The sequence below is a fragment of the Engystomops pustulosus genome, chromosome 3 (assembly GCF_040894005.1).
Source record: "Engystomops pustulosus chromosome 3, aEngPut4.maternal, whole genome shotgun sequence".
In the NCBI taxonomy this organism is placed as follows: domain Eukaryota; kingdom Metazoa; phylum Chordata; class Amphibia; order Anura; family Leptodactylidae; genus Engystomops; species Engystomops pustulosus.
In genome coordinates, this window is record NC_092413.1 from 214565332 (window position 1) to 214590761 (window position 25430).

General features: G+C 42.9%; 1 protein-coding gene across 4 annotated transcripts in view; it reads left to right on the top strand.

Annotated features, from left to right (window-relative positions):
- Nucleotides 1-24714, top strand: part of LOC140120721 (cysteine-rich venom protein ophanin-like) — a 45538-nt gene extending 20824 nt beyond the window's left edge. Inside the window, exons 2-11 of one of the 4 annotated variants that reach the window (XM_072139679.1) lie at nt 2723-2880; nt 7884-7951; nt 8592-8636; nt 9903-9947; nt 13790-13909; nt 14236-14326; nt 15497-15642; nt 20795-20889; nt 23355-23440; nt 24109-24714. In XM_072139679.1, the coding sequence (XP_071995780.1) occupies nt 7892-7951; nt 8592-8636; nt 9903-9947; nt 13790-13909; nt 14236-14326; nt 15497-15642; nt 20795-20889; nt 23355-23440; nt 24109-24233 (813 nt within the window). In that variant the 5' untranslated portion in view covers nt 2723-2880; nt 7884-7891 and the 3' untranslated portion in view covers nt 24234-24714. Of the gene's footprint in view, nt 1-2722; nt 2881-6102; nt 6259-7883; nt 7952-8591; nt 8637-9902; nt 9948-13789; nt 13910-14235; nt 14327-15496; nt 15643-20794; nt 20890-23354; nt 23441-24108 lie in introns of those variants that run through there. The other 3 variants (XM_072139677.1, XM_072139678.1, XM_072139676.1) reach the window with 3 other exon arrangements.
- The last annotated feature ends 716 nt before the right edge of the window (nt 24715-25430 follow it).

Consider the following 25430-nt stretch of genomic DNA (forward strand, 5'->3'; position numbering starts at 1 on the left):
TGTAGCCTGTGAAGCTAAAGCACAGAGTGGCTCTGGGAACACCCCTCAGTGCACCTCGACTAATTAGTATAATTGTACAAGTTGATTTTAGAAGAAAGGTGGCCTTGGATAACACATATAAGAAGATACCACAGTCTTGGTGCCTGGATCTATGAGTAATGATGGATTTTGATTGTAGATTCACTGGGTAAGTGCCCTATACCCTACTGGGTACCCTATACAGATGGTCCCCTACTTAAGGATACTCGATTTACAGACGACCCCTAGTTACAGACAGACCCCTCTGCCCACTGTGACCTCTGGTGACCTCTCTGGATGCTTTACTATAGTTTTAGACTGCAATGATCAGCTGTAAGGTGTCTGTAATGAAGCTTTATTGATAATAATTGTTCCAGTTACAGAAAAAAAAAAATTAAACTCCAATTGTCACTGGGGCAAAAAAAATTTTTGTCTGGAGCTACAATTATAAAATATACAGTTCCAACTTACATACAAATTCAACTTGTATGTAACCCAGGGACTGCCTGTACTGCCTGAAAATTTGGGAATTTAATTTTATCCCCACATTGTGGAGGTTTATTCATGTTACTTGTTATGGAGATCTTCGTTAGCTATTATCCTGTCTCACTGCAGATGAAGCTGACAGATGACGGGGAGGTGTATTGCAGATATTGGTCCTGGATACCACACAAGGCTCGGGAGGTTCATCAGGAGGGATAATTACCAGGAGGACGTTGTACAAGTTGTTTCTATTTTCTCCATAATGAAATCTACATTGGAGAGTTTATATGTCATGGAGCCAACACTAATGATGAGGGCGACATGTCCCCACAGATCTCTGCACCACCTATATAGATGAGGCCGAAAAATCCAGAAATAGAACCATCATGGCTTTGCCTGTTCAGCTCCTTAGCCAAATATATGCACAGAGAACGAGAACATCCAGAACTCCTTTCCACCCTCCATGGACAATTTTAGAAAATAGGTTACCATAATTATTATATTGGTGATAACCTGATAACTTATCTTATAATATTATGAATATTAAATAAGTGGGGCAGTGTTGTACTGGAGAACAGGAGGATGCACCGGTGGGCCCAAATGCTAACCCGATTCTGGATCTGAACCAGGAGAAGAAAACCAATCTGGAGGACTACATCAATGGGGCAGATTTACTTACTCGGTCCATTCGCGATCCAGTGGCTCGTTCTCTGCGGTGGATTCGGGTCCGGCCGGGATTCACTAGGGTAGTTCCTCCGACGTCCACCAGGTGGCGCCGCTGCGCTCAAGTTCCCCGAGGCCCGCAGGAATGCACTGAAGTACACCGGTCTATTCCTAGTGAAGGTAAGCGCGAGTCCCCCTGATTTCCGTCACGTGCATGCCAGCGCTGATGCGCCACAATCCGATCGTGTGCGCCAAAATCCCGGGGCAATTCAGGGAAAATCAGCGCAAATCGGAAATATTCGGTAACACGTCGGGAAAACGCGAATTGGGCCCTTAGTAAATGACCCCCACTGTGTTGTAGGCTCTCACCCTTCAGAGCTCGAGAACATTAGTGCTGCACCGGATTCATCGTTCATCATTGTGGTGGCGAATCTGTCGTAGTTTAAGGCTGTCGAGTTTTACTTTTTTTGGCCACAATTATCAAGGCTTGTACAACTGAAATAGACGCAATTCATGGCTCTGCGTTAGAAATTGTATCATTTTTGCCCTCTGTGCTGGTCAGGTGGGGATAATAATAAATAAACGTATAAAATTTTGATACCAAAACCCCTACAATCTGTAGCCTTCATTCTGCTCCTTCGGCACTTCTTCGCTTTTCCTCTGCTGATGTAACATTACTGCAGCAGAGGCAGTTTCAGTCCACGGTGAAAGAGGGGAATCACTTCTGCACAATATAACAGCCTGTGAAGCTACAAAATGAGGGGTTCTTGTGAATGAATGGATGTAGCAGAGCTTTGTGTGAGTGGGTGGTTGTAGGAGAGCTGTTTGTGAGTGTATGGATGCAGCAGAGCTTTGTGTGAGTGGGTGGTTGTAGGAGAGCTGTTTGTGAGTGTATGGATGCAGCAGAGCTTTGTGTGAGTGGGTGGTTGTAGGAGAGCTGTTTGTGAGCATATGGATGTGGCAGAGCTGCGTGTGAGTGAATGGTTTTAGGAAAACTGTGTGAGTGTATTGATGCAACAGAGCTGCATTTAAGTGAATAATAATAATTCCTTTATTTATATAGCGCTCACAGATTACGCAGCTCAGCGCAGCGCCAAGAATGGTTGTAGGAGAGCTGTGTGTTAATGCTTGGATGTAGCAGAGCTATTTGTGAGCTATTTGGTGGCAATTCATTTTTTTGGATGCTATAGTTTTGGATGCGTCTTTTAGTAAGATCCATCTTTTAGTCCCAAAAATATGGTAAATAAATTGGTTAAAATTGCCATGAAATAGCGGGAAAAAAATTGAGCCTTCAAAAGTTACATCATTTCTAGTTTATAATGTAATTATGGAATTTTCTTAAAAAACCAAATTCCACTTTAAATATTGTTTTTGTACCTACTGGAATCTGCTTTAATTTTGCCAAATAAGAGTTTGCTTCCAAATGAGAAGGTCATTGTTATAATCTTGGACGTGTGAAGGACACATGAGATGTTCCCTCCCGCTAATCCTGTTGATGATAGGCTTCACATTCTCTTTGATGTCTCCATGTTTACTCTAATAAACCTTGATTATTTAGTTAGGCTTACTGGAATCACGCTGCGCCAGACACGTAAAAGAAAATCAGGTCTAGAAAAGGAGGACAGCTCAAGGGTAGGAATTACCTGGAGAAAGTGGCGTCGTGCATAGAGTCATTCTACTGTATCCATAGGAAGCCCCGAGGATTAGCCACGTACGGTGAGTGTGATTCTTACATATGGAGATGATATCCAGAAGGTTATGTCATCCGGAGTCACTTTTTAATTCTAGACTAAACCTTATTCTACCATATGGACACATCTAGTAGTCTCAGAATGTTTTCTGATGTATTTCTATGGATCATTATTGTAGTAGAGCCCTGGCCCACCGAGGATCCCACGATTCTTTGGTGGGCCAGTCCAACCCTGTCCATTACATGACCTTTGTGTTGACTAAAATATTTATGTTTATTTAAAGAGTAACCGTCATTTCAGATGATTTTTGATATTGTGGGGAGGGGGCAGATGTGAACCTTTTTCTAATATACTGTCAATCTGTGGAGTAGCCTGCCTCAGGCGCTGGTCACAGCAGGGACAGCAGAGAGCTTCAAGAAGGTTCTAGATGCCTTTTTACACCTAAATAACATTGATGGTTTTGTTATATAGAATGGTTTCTCCTAAATCCCTTCCTCATCCAATCCCTTCCCTTCCTCGGTTAAACTTGATGGACAAGTGTCTATTTTCAACTGTATAAACTATGATAACCTAATTCTCCTTAGTTTGTAAAGTAACAGGCTGTAAAGTGTCGCCTAGTTACAACACACTTCTGTGTTCAATCCATCTACAGGATTAAAGACAGATCTCTGTTCTTTCTGCTCTCTCCCTGGCAGTATGCATAATTTGCATAATTTTTAAAGCTGAAAGTGAAATGGGTTAAGGCTCATTGCCAGAGCTGTTTAACCAAACACAGGGAGATTAGATTTGAGCTCATGCAGCCTCCATAGACACACACTGTTACAGGCTGGAATTTGCATCTCTATGGGGGGGAGTAGCAAGGGCCGGATTAAGGGTGGTGGGGGCCCCTGGGCAAAAACTGGTGGGGGCCCTTCCAACAATGTTTTTGGAAGTATATAGCCTGCAGCCTCCTGTAGTATATAGCCTGCCAGCCCCCTTTAGTATATAGCCTGCCAGCCCCCTGTAGTATATAGCCTGCCAGCCCCCTGTAGTAAATAGCCTGCCAGCCCCCTGTAGTAAATAGCCTGCCAGACTCTGTAGTATATAGCCTGCCAGCCCCCTGTAGTATATAGCCTGCCAGACTCTGTAGTTTATAGCCTGCAGCCCCCTCTAGTATACAGCCACCAGTCAGTCCACTGTAGTATATAGCCTGCCACCCCCTTTTGTATGTAGCCACCAGTCCCCTGTAGAATACAGCCACCAGCTCCCTGTAGAATTTAGCCACCAGCTCCATGTAGTATACAGCCACAAGCCCCCTGTAGAATTTAGCCGCCAGTCCCCTGTAGAAAATGGCCACAAAATAATAAACTTCATACTTACCCTCATCTTCCCTTCCAGTGATCCCATGATGTTGCAGGCTCTTCCTCGCTCTTCAGGCAGCCGCCTGCCACTGAAGACACAGCTGCCATCACTGGGGGAGATCGCCGATGCACTGTTTTGGCAGCAGCATGTAGTGATCGGATGCCGACAGCATGACGTCATCACTCGCCGCCAGCGTCCCATCACAACATGCTGCCGCCAAAACAGTGCAGCAGTGAACTCCCCCAGTGATGGCAGCTGTGTCTCACTGACACAGCTATCATCCTTTACCCCCATATGCGATGCGGGCGGCCACGGGCCGCTGTGCATTGCACACAGAGACAGTCAGCGACTCAGCTGAGCTGAGTCACTGACTGTCGGAAACTGGTGGGGGCCTCTTAAAAAGTGAAATTGGTGGGGGCCCCGGGGCTAGAGCCCCAGGAGCCCCTCCTTTAATCCGGCCCCGAGTAGCTTGATTTTTTTTACAAACAAAACAAAATATGTTAATAAAGTGTATTAGAAAAATGTTCACTTCGTCCTCCCATACAAAATTATTTCAAATGACGGTGTCACCGGTGCCCCCCGCGAGCAATGGCACCCGTGCCCCTCTCTGTTGCAGCGCTACCCCGCTCTTACCTCTCCATGCTCTTGCTCCCTTCCGGCTGGCCCGTTCGCGCCTCCCCGCTCCCCACGGCGCTCACGTGCCGACACGCTCAGATTTCAAGGGTCAGAATACCGCTGATTGGCGCTGGCAATCCTGCGTTTCCTTAAAGGCCGGCTGTTCCCAGGATTCCCTGCCAGGTCTTTGCGCTCTTTTGGCCTTCAGAAAACTTACCCTGTGAGTTCCTGTGTCGTTCCTTGTTCCCGTTCCTTGCCTCTGCAGTGATCTCCTGTTGTGATCCCGGACCCAACCTCTGCACTTTTTCCGCCTGTCCCGAATTCGTGCCTATTCCTGACCTCGAGCCTCCGATTCTGTACCATGACCTCGGCTGCCACAGCAAGACCATCCCGTTATCCGTCAGGCTCTGGTCAAAACCAGGTGCCGCTTAGACTCCGATCACAGGTGTCGGCTTGTACCATCTCCGGCGGTGGCCCAGGGGTCCACTGACCCTGAACCCTGACAGGTGGTTACGGTTTAAAGAATATTGTGTTCCCAGATATGCATGGCCAGCACAGGACCACTCATCAGACAGCAAATTTAGTCTTTCTACTGTCCAATGTGTGGTCATCGGTGGTCCAGGGCTGGAACAAACAGCTTGACTGTACCCAAAAGTAATAAAATTGATTTTCTAGGAAGATTACCACCGGAGAGATCCAAATGTTTACTACTGCTGGGCTTCAATATGGTTAGTTTTAGCAAACTTATTGTAGCCAACATAGAGATGTATCATTTCAAATAGGATCATGTAGATAGTCATCCTCCGAGCTATCCTGGACATCAGTAAATGGACCCCATTGAATGAAACCCCTATGTGTAACTACGGCACAATGTCTTTACATTCACCTGTATTTCCAATAAACAAAGTTTCGGCAATGAACTATTATTAATGTTCCATCCTCAGGGTAAGTCTTCAATAGTTGATCAGTGGGGGATCAGCAATCATCCTATCAGTCCCATCACATTACTGTCTCTAACCTTATTACCTAATACTCCTCCTCTCCGACCCATCCCATGGCCTGATGCCCAGATCCCCCCCGGCTGTTCTATCGCCCTCTTCCCCTCTTCCTCTATTCCTCATCTTGTTACCATTTCTCAGAATGTCGGAAGAACTTTTTATGGGGACATTAAACACTAGGGACATGTAGTATGTTGTGCCGGTGCACCGTCTGCCGTCCTATCCGCATATTTGCACATCACTTGTGTAATCTGTGTCATTATTGTCTTGTGGCTTTTTAAAATGTAAATTGCTTCATCCGTTCATGACGAATCACAGGAAGTGTTTAATACACGTTCCCTATAAATACTGCGAGCAGATCCAGTGACCTCACATCTCCCTCATCCCTGATATCACCAGGTGTGCACTACCTGCGTCTGGAGTCAGGTGAGAGGCTGCAGGAGAATTGTGTGAGTGATACTCTATGTATGGTCACTATAACTTATACTATGTCTGCAATCACACTCTATGTTCCTAATTGTTTATTTGATTGGATCTACAGTGTAAATTATTTTCAATATTATTATTACCATTATTATTTATTAAGAATTTCCATTATTCATGATTTTATTGCTATTATTATTATTATTATTATTATTATTATTACCGTAATTATGCTTATTATTCATTTATGTTTAAATAATTCAGGCATTTATTATTATTAAAAATGATTATTTAGAATTTGCATTATTTATACATTGATGATGATGATGATGATAATAATAATAAATAATAATAATAATAATTATTATTATTATTATTATTATTATTATTACTATTATTATTACTATTATTATTATTATTATTATTATTATTATACATTTAGATTTAATTGTTATTATTCGGGCATTGATAATTATAATATTATTTTTTTTTTTTAACATGAATTATTATTATTTTTCCACCATGAAAATAAAGCATAAATAAACTAGGGGCACTTACGCATAGATCCAGGCACATATAATCTTCTTATATCTGTTATCCATGGTCTCCGTCCTTCTAAAATCTACTTTTAAAATTATTCTAATGAGCCTGAAACTCTGGGGTGGTGTAGATTCATAGGCTGTTACAATGAGCAGAACCTGTCTCTTTCAATCCCCTGCTCTTTGCTTCCTCTCTCTACCTGTGCAATCTAACACCTGCAGGAAGTGCACGAGGAAAGGAAACCTGCTCTACTCAGTGTAACAGCCTGTGAAGCTACAGCACAAAGGGGCTCTGACAATACCCCCCCCCTATAGTTTTTATGACTCATTAGCATAATCATAAACATTGATTTTTAGATGGAAGGCCATGGATAAGGTTGGAAAAGATTGGAGATGGTAGATGGAGAAGATTACCACAATGTGCCTGGATCTATGAGTATGTGCCCCTAGTTTATTGAGCTTGATTTTTATGGATTTTTATTCCCGTTTAATATGAACGTAGGTGTATTTTACATTGTGCTATATGATTGGATTCCATATAAAGAAGGATTCTCTGGCTTCTATACATTAGCTATACTTGACTGTTTGAATTAGTAATTGTTAGACACGTATATATGTCAGCACGGGGCTGTTGCTTGGCATCCTCTACCCTGATAGATGGCAGCTGGGGAACCACAATACTGTCCCATCAGGTCATCTATAAGACAGGCCTGACAGACGGGTGCATCTGTATACAGCAGCCAGGTCATCTATAAGACAGGTCTGACAGACGGGTGCATCTGTATACAGCAGCCTGACATCACAGGGGTCAACCAATTACACAAGGAGCATTAGCCACAAGGGGGCACAGGAACAGATTAATAATACACATTAAAAGGCAACACACAATTCTAGAGATTTAAATAAACTGTGTAATACTTCATTTCCCCTGTGGTGGCGCTGCAGGGACCATAAATAGGTTTTCCGGTACATTACAACTGAATATTGGAGGTCCCAACACGTCGTGACCAGCTTATTGTAATGGGACCGTCTTACACAATGGTCAGGATTTCTTCTGGGTAGGAAATATTTATAAAAAAGTATTTTCTAATAAGTAAAATGATCTATTACAGGAAGAAAAATGTGGATTATTGGATTGTGTGTATCTGCCCTGCTTATGGTGCATGGGGTCCAGACACAGGTATGAAACATCTTTGGAACAAATTTGTTACATTTTAAGAATTTGTGGAATTCCACTATTATCTTAATCATGGGTACAAAAACATCTGACCCAAGATCAGTGAGGGTCCCAGCACCCAGATCCTGTACTGCACCCTCTGGGTATGGAACCCTAAGCAATGATTGAGGCCAAAGCAGAAGACTCCATCCAGATCCGTAGGATTAGTTTAATGGGTGTCCAACCCCGGCACCCGCGCTGCTCAAGTGTTGGAAACATTGAAACATCTACATTGAATGAAGCCAGAAGTAGAAGCAGAAGGCCAGAACATTTGTTAAATGTAGTGGTGGTGGTGGTGGTGGGGTCCAACACATGGACACCATAGCAATCAGCTGGTATCAAATCCTATGTTGTGTACTGAACCATCAGCAGAAGGCTCTGGTGAGGGTATAGGGGTTAGGTCGAGGAACCCAGTCCAGTTCCAGTTCCAATTGAATTAAGACTAAGCCAGAATAGCTAATTGGGCCAGGGTCCGAATTCTATGGATAGTTATTAAGTTTCAAAAGCACAAAAGGAGCTCAACAACTCTATAAAATATAGTAAAGTGAGATAATTCATTCTTGCCCGTCACTATATTCAACTTCTCTTGGCCTTTGTTTTCCAGCGTATAAGACCGAGGGATCGATATGACAAAAACTACGTAGCTGATGTAAGCAAAAACATCCAAATTACATTGATTTATAAGTATCAGTTTGAAGGACACTTTGAGAAATCAACACCAGTGCAAGCCCATCAGGGATCCATCTGTTGGTAGCAAATCTTAGATAACTTCTAGTTTTCTAGTTCTAGTCTTCTAAATTGTATTCTGCATCTTTTATCTTGGTTTAATTTATGCTCCGGTTGTAAAGAAGCACATTTTGCATATCGGTTATTCAGGCCTCATGCACATAAATGTGTGTGCAAAATTGTTTGAGGCCCGTTATGGATGAAGGACATCGGCAGAGGGGGCACCATTGCCTCCAACAATGTCCAGTCCCCCTAGACAGGAGTAGGACCTGCTCTATATTTTGCAGCATGGCTACAGTCCATCGCGTCATAGTGTGGTGACACACTGATAGACCTCTAGTATGCAAAATAGACCTCTAAGATGGCCGTGGGCAAGCAGAAAATTGTGCCCCAAAATATGTCAAATTTTGCCTCCACGGTGGATATTTTACTGCTATAGCATAGAGAATGACTAATCTGTTTATGAACCAGAGGAAGTGCTTAGCCCAAGAGCGAAACGCGTTGTTCTATTTTAAATATTTTACTTTATTTTACGTTCAATGAAATAAATCATTTTTACGGGACCAGCCAGCGCCATTCTTTCAGCGTTCGAGAAAAAAACCCACTCCAATCTTGGAGAAAAAGATAGAGAATTACAATTATTGATAAGGCACCATGTATAAACATCTCAGAAACAAATTCCTTACTTTGTCACTGTATGTGGACCTTTGCGATCGCACTTGGTTCCAAATTATGTAAACTATACAAGTTTTATAACATTTAAACAAGTTTTCTGGTCCCTTAGGTGTTTTTGACATTATTGACCACAGAATAAACCATTCACATAATTTCGGTAGGGTTCCAGCACCCACACCTTAAACTGATCAGCTGTTCCGACATCCTTTGGGTGACAAATTGCTCCATCCAGGTCCAACTCTTGGACCCCACCCCAATTAGCTGTTATGGAAGGTTCAAATCCTATGTTGTGGCTGGAGCCATAAGCAGAAGATGATGTCCACATCTTAGGACTTCGACCACATCTCATCTGTTGTTGACTGTCGAAACACCTAATTGGTGCACAATCCAAGTCATATGGATAAATATTTGTTTTGGTTTAAAAATTGCATAAGGTGCCCCAAAAACCTGCTAAAAGACACCATGCATGTATAACCGTCACTGCATTAAACTTTTCTTGGCTCTTATTTTCCAGTTTCCAAGTCTGTGGCACAATTCTGATGAAAAGTATGGAGAGGAGGTAAGCAAAATATCATCCATATCACAGCCCTGAAGCCTCAGCAGGTCCGATCATGCCGTGTTATTACTTTTTTGGCAAACTATCGAAGGAACTAGGTGGAGCTTTTGTTGTTGTTTTGGCTTTTCTTAGATGTAGAGTTCACCTTACGTGTATTGATCTGAGATGATTAACGACATAGAAATTCACCTTCCCTACTCGTGAGTCTCGTATATTACATCTGCTAACGAGCTGTCAGATAAGCCTGGCCTATAATTATAACACTCATCCTATAATCAAGCTCTAGCACGTGGCTGCAGATAGGGAGAGTAGATTATAGGGTGACAATTGAGTCATCAAACACCTAAGAATTCATGATCAGGCAATGACAGTGCTGAGAATTTCTCATGGTGAATGCCAAGGGTTGGGATTTGGGTTGAGTTGGACTGAATCTGTTGTTTTGGACTTTTGCTCTTAACATCTTCTCTTAGGAGGAATATTACCTTTTAAATTTTCTATTTCAAGCAAGTTATTTTTAAAATGCTGGTATGAAGGAGAGGAAATATCCAATAGAGAAAGAATTGCGAGTGGGTGGATGGAGGAGATTGGTGTTTTGGATGGTCGGTTGTGGGTTAATGCATTTAGGGATATAGATAGACTTTTAAAAAATCCGGCACACAGGCTTGCATAACTCTTCTTGTTGTATAGAGCATATAATACCCCCCAAAAAAATTTTCCTCCTGGAAGCATACATGTACAAAATGTGGGTTGGAGGGGTTGAATGATGTTCACCTACTTGGGTATTGGTGCAAGATAAGAGCTTTCTGGAGGGGAATTGAGATTGTATTTGATCTTAAAAGCTGTATTTTGGGAGTAATAGAAAATGAGATTGCTCAAGAGTGGAAGTATAGGGTAAAGAAATTATTATTTTTGCTAGATTGCTGGGGGAGCTGTATATAGTGATTGCTGGGGGAGCTGTATATAGTGATTGCTGGGGAGCTGTATATAGTGATTGCTGGGGTAGCTGTATATAGTGGTTGCTGGGGTAGCTGTATATAGTGATTGCTGGGGGAGCTGTATACAGTGATTGCTGGGGGAGCTGTATATAGTGATTACTGGGGGAGCTGTATATAGTGATTGCTGGGGGAGCTGTATATAGTGATTGCTGGGGGAGCTGTATATAGTGATTGCTGGGGGAGCTGTATACAGTGATTGCTGGGGGAGCTGTATATAGTGATTGCTGGGGGAGCTGTATATAGTGATTGCTGGGGGAGCTGTATAAAGTGATTGCTGGAGGAGTTGTATATAGTGGTTGCTGGGGGAGCTGTATATAGTGATTGCTGGGGGAGCTGTATATAGTGATTGCTGGGGGAGCTGTATATAGTGATTGCTGGTGGAGCTGTATATAGTGGTTGCTGGGGGAGCTGTATATAGTGATTGCTGGGGGAGCTGTATATAGTGATTGCTGGGGGAGCTGTATATAGTGATTGCTGGGGGAGCTGTATACAGTGGTTGCTGGGGGAGCTGTATATAGTGATTGCTGGGGGAGCTGTATATAGTGATTGCTGGGGGAGCTGTATATAGTGATTGCTGGGGGAGCTGTATAGAGTGATTGCTGGGGGAGCTAATGTATATATAGTGATTGCTGTGGGAGCTGTATATAGTGGTTGCTGGGGGAGCTGTATATAGTGATTGCTGGGGGAGCTATATATAGTGGTTGCTGGGGGAGCTGTATATAGTGATTGCTGGGGGAGCTGTATATAGTGGTTGCTGGGGGAGCTGTATATAGTGATTGCTGGGGGAGCTGTATATAGTGATTACTGGGGAGCTGTATATAGTGATTACTGGGGAGCTGTATATAGTGATTGCTGGGGGAGCTGTATATAGTGGTTGCTGGGGGAGCTGTATATAGTGATTGCTGGGGGAGCTGTATATAGTGATTGCTGGTGGAGCTGTATATAGTGGTTGCTGGGGAAGCTGTATATAGTGATTGCTGGGGGAGCTGTATATAGTGATTGCTGGGGGAGCTGTATAGAGTGATTGCTGGGGGAGCTAATGTATATATAGTGGTTGCTGGGGGAGCTGTATATAGTGGTTGCTGGGGGAGCTGTATATAGTGGTTGCTGGGGGAGCTGTATATAGTGATTGCTGGGGGAGCTGTATATAGTGATTACTGGGGAGCTGTATATAGTGATTGCTGGGGTGGCTGTCTATAGTGATTGCTGGGGGAGCTGTATATAGTGGTTGCTGGGGGAGCTGTATAAAGTGATTGCTGGGGAGCTGTATATAGTGATTGCTGGGGGAGCAGTATACAGTGATTGCTGGGGGAGCTGTATATAGTGATTGCTGGGGGAGCTGTATATAGTGATTGCTGGGGGAGCTGTATATAGTGATTGCTGGGGGAGCTGTATACAGTGATTGCTGGGGGAGCTGTATATAGTGATTGCTGGGGGAGCTGTATATAGTGATTGCTGGGGGAGCTGTATATAGTGATTGCTGGGGGAGCTGTATACAGTGATTGCTGGGGGAGCTGTATAAATTGATTGCTGGAGGAGTTGTATATAGTGGTTGCTGGGGGAGCTGTATATAGTGATTGCTGGGGGAGCTGTATATAGTGATTGCTGGGGGAGCTGTATATAGTGATTGCTGGTGGAGCTGTATATAGTGGTTGCTGGGGGAGCTGTATATAGTGATTGCTGGGGGAGCTGTATATAGTGATTGCTGGGGGAGCTGTATAGAGTGATTGCTGGGGGAGCTAATGTATATATAGTGGTTGCTGGGGGAGCTGTATATAGTGGTTGCTGGGGGAGCTGTATATAGTGGTTGCTGGGGGAGCTGTATAAAGTGATTGCTGGGGGAGCTGTATATAGTGATTACTGGGGAGCTGTATATAGTGATTGCTGGGGTGGCTGTCTATAATGATTGCTGGGGGAGCTGTATATAGTGGTTGCTGGGGGAGCTGTATAAAGTGATTGCTGGGGAGCTGTATATAGTGATTGCTGGGGGAGCTGTATACAGTGATTGCTGTGGGAGCTGTATATAGTGATTGCTGGGGGAGCTGTATATAGTGGTTGCTGGGGGAGCTGTATAAAGTGATTGCTGGGGAGCTGTATATAGTGATTGCTGGGGGAGCTGTATATAGTGATTACTAGGGAGCTGTATATAGTGATTGCTGGGGTGGCTGTCTATAGTGATTGCTGGGGAAGCTGTATATAGTGATTGCTGGGGGATCTGTATATAGTGATTGCTGGGGGAGCTGTATATAGTGATTGCTGGGGTAGCTGTATATAGTGATTGCTGGGGTAGCTGTATATAGTGATTGCTGGGGGAGCTGTATATAGTGATTGCTGGGGTGGCTGTCTATAGTGATTGCTGGGGGAGCTGTATACAGTGATTGCTGGGGGATCTGTATATAGTGATTGCTGGGGGAGCTGTATATAGTGATTGCTGGGGGAGCTGTATATAGTGATTGCTGGGGTGGCTGTCTATAGTGATTGCTGGGGGAGCTGTATACAGTGATTGCTGGGGGATCTGTATATAGTGATTGCTGGGGGAGCTGTATATAGTGATTGCTGGGGGGCCTTTGTTGATTATTTGTTCGTAGGGTTAGTTGGGGCATGGGTGGGTGGGGTAGGTTGTATAAGCTGATAAGTATTGTAGGAGGTAATAAGGGGTAGGGTGCAGATTATTTTGTTTATGGTAGGAACCTGATGGTTCAGTGTATGTATTTCGTCTGGTATTGATCTGTGATTGTATATTTTGTATGTATTTATAAGATATAATACAATGTTATATTGTAAGTGCATTTGTAGCCCTTGATGTGGAAAAAAAGGAAATAATAAAGGTATAAAAAAAATATTTTTCAGCCTTCTAATCCATTGGAAGGAATATCAACAGATGACCCTAAAGTACAGCAACTTATCGTCAACTTGACGAACCAATGCAGAAAGACTGTGCAGCCGACTGCATCCAACATGTTAGAAGCGGTAAGATAAGTCATATATACATTGTGCCCTCCCTCAACACTGACATCTCTGTCCTATTTCTATCCTACTGCATGGAGGATGAGTGTAAGGTGAGGATAGACGAACAATACTTGAATGATAAGGATCCGACAATCAACATCAAGACTACAGGAAGTGCCGAGCAAGAAAAAACGGCTCCACTTCCTGTTGTCACAACCAATGAAAAAAGCCCTACAAAGACCAAACTGTAACAGCTGCTTGCCAAATTTTTTGTATGATCTTTCTTTCTTTATTTTTGTATAGAATGATCATCTTATAATATGTATTCTTTCTTACTTTATTGTCAGGTATGGAACAAATTAGCTGCGGAGAATGCTAAAAAGTGGGCCAACACATGTGCGTGCAAACACAGCTCGAGTGCGTTCAGAGAACTTGAAGGTCCGTCTATGTGTCCATTTGTGTTCATTACACCTGGTAACATGTTAAGGAACAACCCAAATTTTACACATTTAAAAAGATTATTTTTTTTTTCATTATTTATTTTATTTTTGATAAATGCTACAATGTTTCGAAATTCAGTATTCAGGTGGTTCCCGACTTAAGGACACCCGACTTACAGACAACCCCTTGTTAAAGATGGACCCCTTTGCCCCCTATGACCTCTGGTTACCTCTCTGGATGTTACTATAGTCCCAGACTGCAATAATCAGCTGTAGGGTGTCTGTAATGAAGCTTTATTGATAATCCTTGTTCCAATTACAGCAAAAAAATTTGAAACTCCAATTGTCACTGGGGCAAAAAAAAATGTCTAGAACTACAATTATAAAATATGTAGTTTCGACTTACATACAAATTCAACTTAAGAACAACCCTATGGACCCTAGCTTGTACGTAACCCCGGGGACTGCCTGTATTTTTTTTCAAATACCACCAGGATGAAGGATTGTAAACCAAGCATACTGACATACTGGTTTGTGACCGCTCTGGCAGGAATTACTCTGTATAGCTTCTTATCCCTTTGTTTTCGCAAAAAAAAGGCTTTAAAAATTATGCAAATGTGGGCTCAACTAACATCTATGGAGCCTGGAGCCCCTCTGGCTCATCTGCATAATTTTTAAAGCCTTTTTCTGTAAAACCAAAGCCAGTATGTTAGTGTGCTTGGTTTACAATGCTTCATCCTGGTGGTAGGTGATCAAGACATGGGTCGCAGGGGCACCCATAACAGACAAAGAACAGGACAGGTAGAGAAGGAGAACACGATGAATACAAGGGAGAAATATAAGAAGTAGTAAACGTGGAAGAGAGAGCTGGACAAAGAGGGAAGGGAAAAAGGGAGAGAGAACTAGTGAGAAAGGAAGAGAGACAGAAGGAGAGATAAAAAGACAGAAAGAGCGAGCGGATGAGACAGAGAAGGAGGGAGAAGAAGGCAAAAAAAGTAAAAAGTTGGAGACAGATGAAAGGGAAAAAGAGAAGATAGAAGAATGAGAGGAGGAGGAGAGGAAAGATTATGGGAGAGAGATGGGGCTAGTGGAGAGAGAAGCAGAACCGACTGTGAAACTGGTTCTTATTTTACAATTTTAAAAGTTTTTTTGTTTTTTTAACTGCTAGATTTTGGCTGCGGAGAAAATCTTTTCATGGCGTCTTATGCTGCCAGCTGGGAAGAAGCCATTAATGGTTTTTGTGATGAAAAGGTGGATTTTATTTATGGAGAAGGAGCAAGGAAACCGACAGACAAGGTTGGACACTACACGCAGGTGAGAGGATTCATGATGGATATTTTTGCCATCTATAAGAACACTTTGTCCAAACTTTGGCTTTCTATGTATTGCAAAGCTTCATGTCTTCATAACACCATAGACTCGAAACTAGGCTCAGGTTGGCAAAGACAATGACCAATAGATTTGTCCAATGATGATATCAAGATATATGTGTCAGAGGACACAGGTGTATAGATACTGAGCGGTACATACCAGGACTATTCTGCATCTGGATATACAATGCTAACCGTGTAGAGGCTTCTGCTCCATATTTCAGTTATCTGACTATGTGTAGATGAAATTCACTGGTGTACCTTCAGGAACTTCAATTTCGTTGAGGAACCATTTTTGTAGTCTTGTAGATCCACTAATATTGAAGAAGTTATTTTGTCTTGCCTGATGGACCTGTTATGAGGTCATTACAGGTCCTTCAACCACAGAAAGTGCACATAGATTATACTGTGCTCGTCAGCTTCTAGGGAAGGTCAGTGCCCTTCTATGCAACTGTACCTGCCTATCCCGTGGTCTGTCCCTGCTTCTCAAGGACTCAAGCTTGGGAGTCCTCAACCAGGGAACCAGACTTCTCAACCATGGAACCAGACTCCTCAACCAAGGAACCAGACTCCTCAACCAAGGAACCAGACGACTCAACCAGGGAACCAGACGACTCAACCAGGGAACCAGACTCCTCAACCAAGGAACCAGACTCCTCAACCAGGGAACCAGACTCCTCAACCAGGGAACCAGACTCCTCAACCAAGGAACCAGACTCCTCAACCAGGGAACCAGACTCCTCAACCAGGGAACCAGACTCCTCAACCAGGGAACCAGACTCCTCAACCAGGGAACCAGACTCCTCAACCAGGGAACCAGACTCCTCAACCAGGGAACCAGACTCCTCAACCAGGGAACCAGACTCCTCAACCAGGGAACCAGACTCCTCAACCAAGGAACCAGACTCCTCAACCAAGGAACCAGACTCCTCAACCAGGGAACCAGACTCATCAACCAGGGAACCAGACTCCTCAACCTGGGAACCAGACTCATCAACCAAGGAACCAGACTCATCAACCAAGGAACCAGACTCATCAACCAAGGAACCAGACTCATCAACCAAGGAACCAGACTCCTCAACCAGGGAACAAGACTCCTCAACCAGGGAACCAGACTCCTCAACCAGGGAACAAGACTCCTCAACCAGGGAACCAGACTCCTCAACCAGGGAACCAGACTCCTCAACCATGGAACCAGACTCCTCAACCAGGGAACCAGACTCCTCAACCAGGGAACCAGACTCCTCAACCAGGGAACCAGACTCCTCAACCAGGGAACCAGACTCCTAAACCAAGGAACCAGACTCCTAAACCAGGGAACCAAACTAAACCAGGGAACCAGTCAGTTACTTTTTGAGAAGGCTCGACTTAAAAATATGGAGATTTAGCCATACCCAGAAGATGAAGATGACATTGATGACTATGATTAAGAAAATTTTGTTGTGGATATTGGTGATGAAGATGATGATGAATAATGTTAATGATGATAGTAAAGATCAAGATGATAACAAGTGTTTAATTATTGTTTGATGAGGATCAAAATGTTTTTATGATGACTCGAGGTAAATCACCAGCATCACTGCTCACCCGGGAAACACTGTCTATGGCTTTGAGTAGAAAGAAGGAATCCATTAAAGATCATCATAGACGCGGCACGCCAAGGAGGCAGAATTGGGGCACAGAACATAAAACAATCTAAATTCAGGTCCAGGATCTTGTGAAGAATAACATACCTTTACCTCATATTGATGATAAAAAATGAAAGGATGTTTCCAACTGGGCCTCGGGAACTTGACCACTTTTCTGACTCTTAGAGGTCTTCAAGTCTTGGGTGGAGGAGAAGCAGAGTACAATAAAAATACATATCAAAAAGAGGGGTAACAGTGGGGTAATCTGCTATCTCTGTAAGGTTTCAGCTATAGCACTAGTCTTATCATCTGAGAAAGAGACACCATGTGGGGCACCCAAGACTCCTGAGACCATCTGTGTCCCCTCAAATTATGACCTTAATACCAACCCAAATCCTCTCTGTGAATGGCTGATCTGCCTGGGAACCTAGTTTTTGACGTTGTCAGGATTGAACTGGGTAGGGACTGAGATTTACAAACTTGCCCCCATGTGTTGTAACCATCATGCCAGTGGCCTTTTTGGAGAAAAATCTTCCACAGATTATTTTTTTTCCTCCTGAGTGTGTGCTCCACTGTAGCAGCATCAGGACATCACATATTCCCCCTCATTACAGCAGCAGCAGAACCTCACATATTCCCCCTCACTATAGCAGCAGCAGGACATCATATATTCCCCCTCACTATAGCAGCAGCAGGACCTTGCATATTCCCCCTCACTATAGCAGCAGCAGGACATCACATATTCCCCCCTCACTATAGCAGCAGCAGGACCTCACATATTCCCCCTCACTATAGCAGCAGGATGATATCACACATTCCTCCTCACTATAGCAGTAGGGGTACATCACATATTCCCCCTCACTATAGCAGCAGGACATCACATATCCCCCCTCACAATAGCAGCAGCAGGACATCACATATTCCCCCTCACTATAATAGCAGCAGGACATCACATATTCCCCCTCACTATTATAGCAGCAGGACATCACATATTACCCGTCACTATAGTAGCAGATGGACATCACAAATTCCCCCTCACTATAGCAGCAGCAGGACATCACATATTCCCCCTCACTATAGCAGCAGGATGATATCACACATTCCTCCTCACAATAGCAGTAGGGGTACATCACATATTCCCCCTTACTATAGCAGCAGGACATCACATATCCCCCCTCACAATAGCAGCAGCAGGACATCACATATTTCCCATCACTATAGCAGCAGCAGGACATCACATATCCCCCCTCACTAAAGCAGCAGCAGGACATCACATATTCCCCATCACTATAGCAGCAGCAGGACATCACATATCCCCCCTCACTATAGCAGCAGCAGCATGACTAGTCCATGGCTGAGTTCTGGACGCAGGAAACAACCATATACCCCTTAGCTTAACCACCCACCTAACTAATAAAATACAACGACAACATTTTTTTTTGTTGGAAAGGTGAATGGTCACAGCTTTATTAATGTTCTTGAAAAACAATCTGAAGGATAAAAATTCTCTATTAAAACATAACATCAATTATTATAACAATAAATTCTTTGGCAGCAGAGCTATTGGCAACAACCAAAATTATCCTGTCATACTTAATTGTAACAAACTCACCGATAAACCAGTCTCCATAAAAACACCATTGCACGCTCAGCGCACGAGGACCACACCCCCAGCTCCACTCGCGGCCAACCTCCTAGCTGAGTGGCGAACGAAGATGTGGCCCTAGACCAACCATTGGAGACAGAAAACCATACCTTCCTCCCGGTTAAACCCTGGGTAAAACATGTCTTGTTTTAAACAAGACCACCATCTTTGAATTATAGTGGCTACATAGTATAACCACAGCTTTACCTTCCAGCTGGCTGTTGCCAAGAACCCGCCACCTCACAATCTGCATCCTAACTAACCTGACTACCCATACCTAACAATCATTATTAATGCTACTTGTATCCCCAACTCCCCCAACAGCACATTGGTGCACCCTGTACAAAACAAAAACTAATGGGAGGGAGGGCGGGACAAAATTTTTATAGCCAGAATGAGGCTTAGCTCCCTGACTACCACTTATAAAAGCTTTCTAGCTCCACCCCCTCTTCTGACACCCCCTATCCGCCTGGTCTACATTCTCCACCCCCCCAATAAGTCCACCCACAAATATATGGCTCCTTCCAGCCCAGACGGTCATGCCCGCTCTCCACCCACCTGCAGCAGGCTCCGCGCTCACAGGACATCACATATTCCCCCTCACTATAGCAGCAGCAGGACCTCACATATTCCCCCTCACTATAGCAGCAGCAGGACCTCACATATTCCCCCTCACTATAGCAGCAGCAGGACCTCACAAATTCCCCCTCACTATAGCAGCAGCAGGACATCACATATTCCCCCTCACTATAGCAGCAGCAGGACCTCACATATTCCCCCTCACTATAGCAGCAGCAGGACCTCACAAATTCCCCCTCACTATAGCAGCAGCAGGACATCACATATTCCCCCTCACTATAGCAGCAACAGGACCTCACATATTCCCCATCACTATAGCAGCAGCAGGATGATATCACACATTCCTCCTCACTATAGCAGTAGGGGTACATCACATATTCCCCCTCACTATAGCAGCAGGACATCACATATCCCCCCTCACAATAGAAGCAGCAGGACATCACATATTCCCCTCACTTTAGTAGCAGCAGGACATCACATATTACCCGTCACTATAGTAGCAGCAGGACATCACATATTCCCCCTCACTATAGCAGCAGGAGGACATCACATATTCCCCCCTCACTATAGCAGCAGGAGGACATCACATATTCCCCATCACTATAGCAGCAGCAGGACATCACATATTCCCCCTCACTATAGTAGCAGCAGGACATCACATATTACCCGTCACTATAGTAGCAGCAGGACATCACATATTCCCCCTCACTATAGCAGCAGGAGGACATCACATATTCCCCCCTCACTATAGCAGCAGGAGGACATCACATATTCCCCATCACTATAGCAGCAGCAGGACATCACATATTCCCCCTCACTATAGTAACAGCAGGACATCACATATTACCCGTCACTATAGTAGCAGCAGGACATCACATATTCCCCCTCACTATAGCAGCAGGAGGACATCACATATTCCCCCCTCACTATAGCAGCAGGAGGACATCACATATCCCCCCTCACTATAGCAGCAGCAGGACATCACATATTCCCCCTCACTATAGTAGCAGCAGGACATCACATATTCCCCCTCACTATAGCATCAGCAGGACATCACATATCCCCCTCACTATAGCAGCAGCAGGACATCACATATTCCCCATCACTATAGCAGCAGGACCTCACATTTCCCCCCTCACTATGGCAGCAGCAAGACATCATATATTCCCCCCTCACTATAGCAGCAGCAGGACATCATACACTGGATGTATCACTGCTGGTCACACATGTGAATTTCTTTTCAGCTCGTCTGGTACAGCTCATCGCAAGTGGGATGCTGGGTGTCTTATTGCCCCAATGCAGAATACCTTTACTTCTACGTATGCCAGTACTGCCCAGCGTGAGTAATATAATATTTATCTATCGAATTAATTTTCATATCTCTCATATTATGTATATATTTTCCTATCTATCTCAAAACAATCAAATTCAAATAAGCTTCCTCAGGAAAACCCAAAGGCCAGATGCACCACTGTTGTTTTTGCGCCTTTTCATACTGTCGCCCTTAACACCAAACTAGCCGCGCTGCAAAAATAACCACATTTGTCTTATTTATTCTACCAATCTAGATGTTTTTCTGCACCTAATAATCATTCATCATTAGCAACTGGTTGATTTAGGTTCAATTTAGGTGCAAAAACACTCCAGCCTGAATGTGGCATAGAGAAGCAACACTGAGCTCTTGTGCAGAACAGCTCATCCCCAGCAGCAGAGCTCAGCAGACACTACAGACATTACATGCAGCCTCTGTTTACAGTTCATGGCCTTCTATTTACAAACAATCTGCAAAATTAGCAGCTCAGAGCAGGAGAGAAGAGAAAAGTGTCCCGGTGAAGCAGGATAGAAGATATCTATACCTGAGTGAAGTTGGCCCCCCCACCTTGTTCAAATCAAACAAAATTGGTGTCAAACGTTTGTGCTACGTTTGTGCTGTTTTGTGCAGCAGAAATTTTCGTTTGTGCCGCTATCGTTTTTAAGATTTTAATGAAATTTTCCAGAGGTCATCAGAGGTCAACCAGCCCCCCCCACATTGCCCAAATCAAACAAAACTGGGACTGAACAATTCTGCTTCGTTTGTGCTGGTTTGTGCTGCTCAAATTTTTGTTTGTGCTGCTTTTGTTTTGAATATTTGAACAAAAAATTAAAGTTCAAAAGTTCAACCAGCCCCCCCACATTAACCGAATCAAACAAAACTGGTGTCAAATGTTAGTGCTACGTTTGTGCTGGTTTGTGCAGCAAAAATTTTCGTTTGTGCCGCTATCATTTTTAAGGTATGTTCAGGTGTTTAAGGTGTTTAGGATGAACTGGTAAAAAACAAACCTAGTGACACTTCCCTGGTTTGATCACCAGGGGGAGCTAGCAAACACATTGTACTTTGGAAGAAATGAACTCTGATGACCTCTGCAAAAAAGTCTGAATATATTAAAAATGATAGCGACACAAACGAAAATTTTTGCTGCACAAACCAGCACAAACGTAGCACTAACGTTTGACACCAGTTTTGTTTGATTCGGTTAATGTGGGGGGGCTGCTTGAACTTTTGAACTTAAATTTTTTGTTCATATATTCAAAACAAAAGCAGCACAAACAAAAATTTGGGCAGCACAAACGTAGCAGAGTTGTTCGGTCCCAGTTTTGTTTGATTTGGGCAATGTGGGGGGACTGGTTGACCTCTGATGACCTCTGGAAACTTTCATTAAAATCTTAAAAACGATAGCGGCACAAACAAAAATTTCTGCTGCACAAACCAGCACAAACGTAGCACAAATGTTTGACACCAATTTTGTTTGATTTGAACAAGGTGGGGGGGGCTCACTCAGGTGATATCTATCTATCTATCTATCTATCTATCTATCTATTTATCTGTCTCATATCTATCTATCTATCTATCTATCTATCTATCTATCTATCTATTTATCTGTCTCATATCTATCTATCTATCTATCTCCTATCTATCTATCTATCTCTTATCTATCTATCTCCTATCTATCTATCTATCTCATATCTATATTATATCTATCTATCTATCTATCTATCTATTTATCTGTCTCATATCTATCTATCTCCTATCTATCTATTTATCTATCTCCTATCTATCGATCTATCTATCTATCTATCTATCTATCAATCAATCACATATCTATCTATCTATCTCATATCTATCTATCTATCTCATATCTATCTATCTATCTCATATCTATCTATCTATCTCATATCTATCTATCTATCTCATATCTATCTATCTATCTCATATCTATCTATCTATCTCATATCTATCTATCTATCTATCTCATATCTATCTATCTACAAAAAGGAGAGTCCGAAGCAGCACAGGTAGGCAAGGGTGCAGCAGCCGTAGGTCCCTTGGCCGGGGTCCGTCTAGGTAACTGTAGGAAAGAGGCAGCACTCCGAGGTACGTGGAAAAGGGTGAAGCTTTATTCCATGTGCATGAAATAAAGCTTCACCTATTTCCACATACCTCAGAGTGCTGCCTCTTTCCTACAGTTATCTATCTATCTATCTATCTATCTCCTATCTATCTATCTATCTCCTATCTATCTATCTATCTCCTATCTATCTATCTATCTCCTATCTATCTATCTCTTATCTATCTATCTCTTATCTATCTATCTCCTATCTATCTATCTCCTATCTATCTATCTCCTATCTATCTATCTCCTATCTCCTATCTATCTCCTATCTATCTATCTATCTATCTATCTATCTATCTATCTATCTATCTATCTATCTATCACTTACCTGAACATTCAGATATTTACAGTATTTGTATGTTACTTGTTTCAGGGGAAATGTGAACTCTATAAATCTTCCTTATAAATCCGGTCCTAACTGTGCAGAGTGCCCGAACGACTGTAAGGACGGCATGTGCAGTGAGTATTACAGGACTATGAGAATTGTAACAGGGGGTCTTCACAGCTGGTTAAAATCACTGGTATAGCCAACACCACTGTACTCAACTATCAAGAAATTACAACAAGAAATGTGTAAATAGGCAAAAAATGTAACAAATGTTATTAATAGATTTAGACACAACATGCAGTAGTTTTTAATTGTTTTTAGCTGTTGCATGTTGTGTCCAAATCTAATGATAACATTTGTTACATTTTTTTTGACCACACACACATTTTTTGTTGTAATTTATTGATATTACATGATTATGTATAACGAACGTTATATGAACGTTATATGAACGTTATTCATTAATGTGACCAATATTCTATACTCTATACCAATACTCTGATTTCTAAATCGGGAAACCCTTTCAATGGATATAAAAGTATCTAAAAACATTGGGGGAGATTTTTTTTTAGAAGTGAGGTAAAACTATTCTAGTTGTCCATGGAAACCAATCAGAGCTCAGCTTTAATTTTACCAACAGCAGTGGGAAAATGAAAGCCGAGCTCTCATTGGTTGCCATGGGGGACTAGAACAGTTGTGCTCTCAGACACTTCTAATAAATCTCCCCCAATAGAATCCTCAAAAATTGATGTGTTACACCGAAGTCTGACAATGTTCTTCTGTTCTCTTTTCTTTTCAGCTAACGCGTGTCTATATGATAACAAGTACACAAACTGTCCAGACTTAAAGCAGAGCTGCCCGCGGTCTGAACATATTAGCGCTAAATGCAAGGCCTCGTGCCGATGCAAAAACAAAATTATTTAAAGTCGGCCTCCATATTTTCAAGTGGTGGGGGTGAATTAAAGGGTATTCTTGGTATAACACTATTCATGTAACTTATCCTTATTCATGGACTGGCCCACAGGAGGATCATAGGATCCTCCGGTGGGCCCACACTCTACCCCACTACTGGATCCTAGAGGTCTAGAAAGAGACAACCCAAAATGTACCCAACTGGGCTACATTTTATAGAAAGAGGGTCTATTAAATCATTTTAGTGGGTGGGCCCAAGTAGCCCTTATCTTAAACTGTTCATCAATACCAGATTTGAAGGTTCCAACCTACTACTACAGTAGTGCTAACTAACAAAGCTCTCTCGATCATGTAGTGGCCAGAAAAGGTACTACATGGATATCTACTCACTTGTGTTCTCCTGGAATATCCCTTTAAGGCTTTGACTTTGTCCATATAACATTTTGTTCATTTTTGACTAAATAAAAGCAATTCTACATGGAAATAAGAACAATTATTGTGTGTGATTATTGGCTTCACACCATGAGGAGGTTATACAGAGGTGTAAATTATTAAAGTGGTAGAGTCCCTAAAGACAATTATCCCCAGGGGAGATCTTCTCGATCACACAAGTTATGCAGTTATATAGAACTCCAGTTACTGGGGGCCACACACCGGTTGTAACCACACAAAGTCCAGGCAATAGTGGTCTGTGCTCCATCTACTAGGGAACACAAGGTCTAGGAGCTGCCCATCTACTGGACTTTCTCTGCAGAACCTTAAATTAAGGGGAAGGACGCTCAGACATACCAAATCCTCTCCTTTGTGGAAAAATGTCTGATTAATGGGAGTCGGCCACCGGGACCACCATAGATAAGAGATAAGTAGAATAAGGGAATGAAGTCCCCCTGAAGTATCTCATGTGTAGGCACGCCGACCTGATGCCCGATTCCCCTCCAAGGAGCTTCCATGAGACAATACTCACGTCCACAGGCTGTATAGATTATAAATACATTATGAGTATTACTATACTATACCTCCTAACATTTACTTCACAGAAAGAGAAACCATCCAATAGTGTGTCCACATCCCTTACGACCCCCACGCTGTATCATACCCCTCCTATTGTGCCCCCCACCGTGCCGTGGAACATCCCATCTTGAGTCACATGATAATTTAAGTAAAAAATTGAATGACTTACATATTATTTGAATATGTTAATATAAGTCA